This window comes from Mytilus edulis, unplaced genomic scaffold (assembly GCF_963676685.1).
Source record: "Mytilus edulis unplaced genomic scaffold, xbMytEdul2.2 SCAFFOLD_776, whole genome shotgun sequence".
Classification (NCBI taxonomy): domain Eukaryota; kingdom Metazoa; phylum Mollusca; class Bivalvia; order Mytilida; family Mytilidae; genus Mytilus; species Mytilus edulis.
Genome location: NW_027267654.1, coordinates 25,992 through 31,623, shown reverse-complemented (window position 1 = coordinate 31,623; position 5,632 = coordinate 25,992). Strand labels below are relative to the sequence as shown.

Genomic DNA, 5,632 nt, shown 5'->3' with positions numbered 1-5,632 from the left:
AGTACATTGTCAATGATTGTAGTATTGTAATTATCTACATGTACTTCTTACTTGATCTTTGCCTGAGTTCTCTGAAACAAAATAAACCCAGATTCAATATTCATTAAAAATTACAAATTTACACGATAAATGTAACTACAGAATAACAGAGATAGAAAAGGTATTTTATTTTAATAAAACATGACAAATCAAGAACAATAAGATACATGATACAAATATAACATATGAAACATAAAAACAATCAAGGTTTTAGCAAAATATTCCGTACTCTTCACTTCACCTGGAAATTTCTTTGTCAGAGTTTAGACCTGAAAAAAGACTAAGAAAATGTTTGTTGGCATGTATAACAGGCACCCCTCTTACGAGAAACATGACCCAGGGTATAAATGTGCACATTATGCATACAAAAAAAACAGTAATCAACAGAGGGTTGTTAAGGATGGCACAGTTAATAAGGTTGAACATTGATTACATGTATCATGTGTATGGTATTAAAGTGCATGTAATAATAAAATTAATCATTTATTTTTTGTAGTCAGATAGTAATGAATGCAAACTCTAAAAAAACAGAAAGGAAGAAGATCTGAAGTTTTTACTGGAGGGCAGACGATTGATCATTGATGCATTAAAAGCCAAAGCCACTATGAAAGCACTATATTTCAGCAAACTGGATGTTCTGGACAATTTTCCTGCAGAAATGATTGAGTGTCCTGTTTACAAAGTTCCACATAAAAATCTTAAGATATGGTGTGAGACAGATACACCACAAGGAATTTTAGGTATTTAAAAAATGGAAAACAACACGTTTTATAATTTATTGCGTCCGAAGCGCTTTTCTGGATTTACCTTCATCAGGAACGCTCCAAAGCCAAACATTTGAAATCCGAAGATGTACAAGTACCGAAAATCGTTGAAGAGCTTTATGTCAAAAATACCTAAAATAAATAGCCAAATTCATCTCAAGTCAACTTTGCCTGAGGGAGTTGAAACCTTAGTTTCATAATAATTTCAAAATTTATAAACAGACAATTTTAGTAAAGTTTGTTAAATCATGTAATGATTTGCAAACAACAGTGCAAACATATACACATATGAAATGATATATTTCAGGTGAAAGCATTGTTTGCCTCTGAAATTGAATGAATTGATTCTGCAAGTTCTGGTGTACTCTTTATTTAATTCATCGTGTTTCATATGAAACTTTAAAAAATTTTAAGAAAAATGTTGAATATGTCATATACATGTATATATAAAAATAAAAAGAAGATGTGGTATGATTGCAAATGAGACAACTCTCCACAAGAGACCAACATGACACAGAAATAAACAACTATAGGTCACTGTACACCCTTCAGTGGGTCTCATTGCTGTCTAAGCGTGACGCGGGATTGCCGATTTTTTTGTAAGCGTGACACATGAAAGTCAAATTATTGTGTTGTGAAAACGGGAAATGAGGTCTAGCGGGACCCGGGAAATGACAAAAAAATGATAATTGCTTTCGTACATAGTGTAAGCGGGATACAGGAATCTGACAAAACAGTAAGCGGGATCCGGGATCGGAACCCCCCAATGAGACCACCCCTTCAACAATGAGCAAAGGCCATACCTCATAGTCAGCTTTAAAAGGCTCCGAAATGTTTTATGTACACTTGGATCATAGTTGGATGGCTAAATTTAACACTAAAAAGAGTGAAAGTAAACTTTATTTTAAAATAAATCCAAATATATTATAAAAACTTTCATAAATGAACAATATATTGTTGAAACAGACTAAGGCAATAATGAAAATTTCATGATTTTATGTCTAATGTATATAATTATTTAATTTTTAGGAATATTTGAAATTCCAAATGAAGGGGAGACAATTTCTCCAAGAGCTACAGAGCTACCATTAACTGTGATATGTGATAATTTAAGAGACCCCGGAAACATGGGAACATTAGTTAGAACTGCTGCTTGCTGTGGGCTGTTCTAAGTTTATCACTTTACCTGGTGAGAATTTAAGACAAACACTCGATTAGCCTAAAGGGATGTTTGCTGTTGAAATACAAAAAATATAAATCTAAAAAGTCCTAAAAATGTTCATTTTGAAAGAAAAAAGGATGACCAACTTTAACAAAATGATTAAGATAATTATGAAGAAAATTCAAATTAGAGATACAAGCCCTATTATTCTTTTAATGCAATTGTCACTATTGATACTTCGCTAATGCAGAAGAATATATTTCAGGCATGTCAAAATAAAATGATCTCACTAAATGATCTACTGTGGATTCATTATTATTCATTGGATACCAATTTTCGTGGGTTTAATGGCTATAGGTTAACCTCGAATTTAAATAATTTTAACGAGTTCAATGAATAACATATTTTCAATAGGCTTTGTATACAGAGATTTGCAAAACCACGAAATCAAATAACCACAAATATGCAAGTTTTCAGCAATCCACGTAAAATTGATACCCACGAAAACAAATGAATCCACAGTAATTTTTACATGGGAAAGTTTATCTGAATTGAGTTAAGAATAAAGTTGTCTTCAACAAGTAAACTTCCCTAATATTTAAAACCAGACATGACACCAATACTGTGTTAACATCACATTTTTCTGGAATAAGCTTACCTCATTAATACCCATGGCCAAAAGTATTGAAAGCCTAAAGAGTAATACTTAGCTCAAGCCTAACATAATTCAAAACTTTCAACCATCTTATTCATTGTAAATTTATCAAATTAAAGTTCTGTGATCTACATTCATGACATTCTACAACATGTCTTATATCATGAAATAATTCTGATGTTTTTATTCATTTGAAAAATGTGATAGATTCAAGTATGCAATTACAATGAATAATAAAACTTGCATTCAAAATTCAGTAGTGATTATTTTATTTATAAAATTTTTGCAATTATAATTAATTAGATTCCCCACATTTGTCAGAGGACAAGGATTCAAGATAATAAATGCATACATATTTTTTTTATATAGATTAGACCGTTGGTTTTCCTGTGTGAATGGTTTTACATTAGTAATTTTTGGGGCCCATTATAGCTTGCTGTTTGGTGTGAGCCTAGGCTCCGTGTTGAAGACTGTTAATGGTTTACTGTTATAAATTGTGAATTGGATGGAGAGTTGTCTCATTGGCACTCATACCACATCTTCTTATATCTATATACATAATTTTTTTTAATTTACAATAGTTGAGGTTGAAGTAGGACATACTAGTATGTAAGCAAGGGAGATAATCCATGGAGACATTGCACTCACAAATGTTCACTGTCATAAATAGTATAAAAATTGTATGATGTCTATTGTTCAGAATTGTAAATCATATTCAGATAATTATATATTTACAGATGGTTTATAGTTCATGGATCATGTTTGTAAAGGCACAAAACTCATAAGCAAAAGTACTGTATTTTCTATTCAAATACAAGCAAGTGGACTGTAAGCTATCTCTATTTATGCAATGATCATCTCTGTATATTTTTTAGGATGTGTAGATATATGGAATTCCAAAGTTCTACGCTCAGGTGCTGGAGGACATTTCAGAGTACCAATTATAAACAATTTGTCCTGGGACAATGTTATCAATTATATCCCAAACAAATCCACAGTTTTTATCGCTGACACAAGGCGTCCTACAGATTGGTCATTAGATGACATCACAAAACAGACTATGATGATATGGATGAAGAATCTCAAGACAATAGCAACTCATTAGTATCTTCTGAAGAGGAACTTGGCGATACTCATATGTCAAAAAGACAAGAATTTGAAATGTACAAAAGACTTCCTCTAAATGTTTCCCTATACACAGAAGTTGATTTCACATTAGGGGATCATACAGTGTTATTTGTAGGAGGAGAAATGGGTGGGTTTGGTGTACACGCTCGTAAAATAACACATGACAATTGACGGACAGTGTGTAATGTTACCAATGGCAACAGGAATAAACTCGCTAAACTCATCTGTAACTGCCAGCATTTTATTGTATGAAATTCATAAGCAGTATACCGTAAAAGACAGGAACAATGATCGTGTGGAGAATGAAATGTCATATTAAAGTTTATTGTACTTTAGACTTGCTTGATTTTCAATGTTTAAAACATTAAAAAAAAAAAAAAAATGAGGGAGATAATCTACACTTTCCTTATAAAAAAAAATGGTAAAGTTCTGCAAATAAAAGATAATAATTTTTCAAACCTACCTGTTGCTCAAATGTAGCGTTTACAGAATACTCTGTTCTGTTCATCTTAAAGTGTCGCCTGTTTGGGAATTTCCTTTCCTTTGTTAAAACTCACCACCCTGGTTGTGCTGTGATATTTAAAAGGGGTCTTGCATTTTGAACTTCTGCATGTTCAAATCAAAGACTTGAAAAATTGATAATTTTCAGCTCCTTCCCTAAGCAGACCCATTGGTGGCCTTCAATTGTTGTCTGCTCTTTGGTCAGGTTGTTGTCTCTGACACATTCCCCTTTTCCATTCACAATTTTATATGACATTTAGGAGTAAAAACAAGACAAGAGTCCGAATAATGTGTCAGGAGCTCTATCATTGAGAACTTACACATTAAAAATCTGGTTCAGTGTTTTGATCTAGTATAAACCAGGTAGGTATTTATATCACATTATCATGTTCTCATCCTCAATATGCATTTCATCATTTGTATTGCTCTTCTTTTCTCTTGTGTGAAAGGATATTTACTTCTTCTTGATTCTAAAAATTGTACTATACAGTCTTAGTTTTAAGAAGGTTTATTCAGATTACAGAATTAATCATGTTATCATTCTGAATACTGTAAATTCAGAAATAATTGCGATGTTTTTTATTATTGCGAAAAAATGCAACAGAGTTGTAATCGCAATAAATTTAAGTCGCATTTTGAATTATTGTAAATGTATGAATTAAACATAATTTTTCTCAAAATTGTAAAAATTAGAATCGCATTTAAGTCTATAAAGTTGACAAAATCGCAATAACAAATGCACCCAATAGTTTCTGAAATTATAGTATGCATGGAATAACTTGCTCTTAACATATGCAACCATCAACAAACAAATTCAAATAGGATGTTTACTTATGATGTCATTCACAGGAGATATAAATATATGCATTATACAACAAACAGATTTAATACAATGTATTGTCAATTTTGGTGCAACTAGACAAGTCTTGTACAACAATCAAAAGTATTACAAGGATAACCAATCCGCACTATCATTTTCTATGTTCAGTGGACCGTAAAAATGGGATAAAATCTCTAATTTGGCATTAAAATTAGAAAGATCATACCATTAGGAACATGTTTACTAAGTTTGAAGTTGATTGGACTTCAACTTCATCAAAAACTAACTCGACCAAAAACTTTAACCTGAAAAGGGACATACGGATGAACAAACGCACAGACCAGAAAACATAATGCCCATAAATGGAGGATAATAAAAACAATGCTCAGGTATTTATTGTAAGCATCTCCTCTGAGTCTCTCATACTTTGAAAGATTGTTTGCCATTTAGAGTAGTTAACCAAATTATACCAACACCTCCAAAATTAATTAGTAATAGCTATATATAGTGATAAAAAACTTTGATGTGTGACTTTGAACCTGCGACTTCTGTTGCAGAAAGCT

The 5,632-nt window shown here is 31.8% G+C and overlaps 1 protein-coding gene across 1 annotated transcript; it reads left to right on the top strand.

Moving 5' to 3' along the window:
- Positions 1–565: 565 nt before the first annotated feature.
- On the top strand, positions 566–4,083 carry LOC139505724 (rRNA methyltransferase 3, mitochondrial-like; the record flags this gene model as incomplete). Its single annotated transcript, XM_071295202.1, is given in 6 exon segments — positions 566–779; positions 1,833–1,957; positions 1,959–1,992; positions 3,496–3,671; positions 3,674–3,913; positions 3,915–4,083. Coding segments are annotated over 6 exon segments (942 nt in total), but the record flags the coding sequence as incomplete, so codon positions are not given.
- Positions 4,084–5,632: the final 1,549 nt, after the last annotated feature.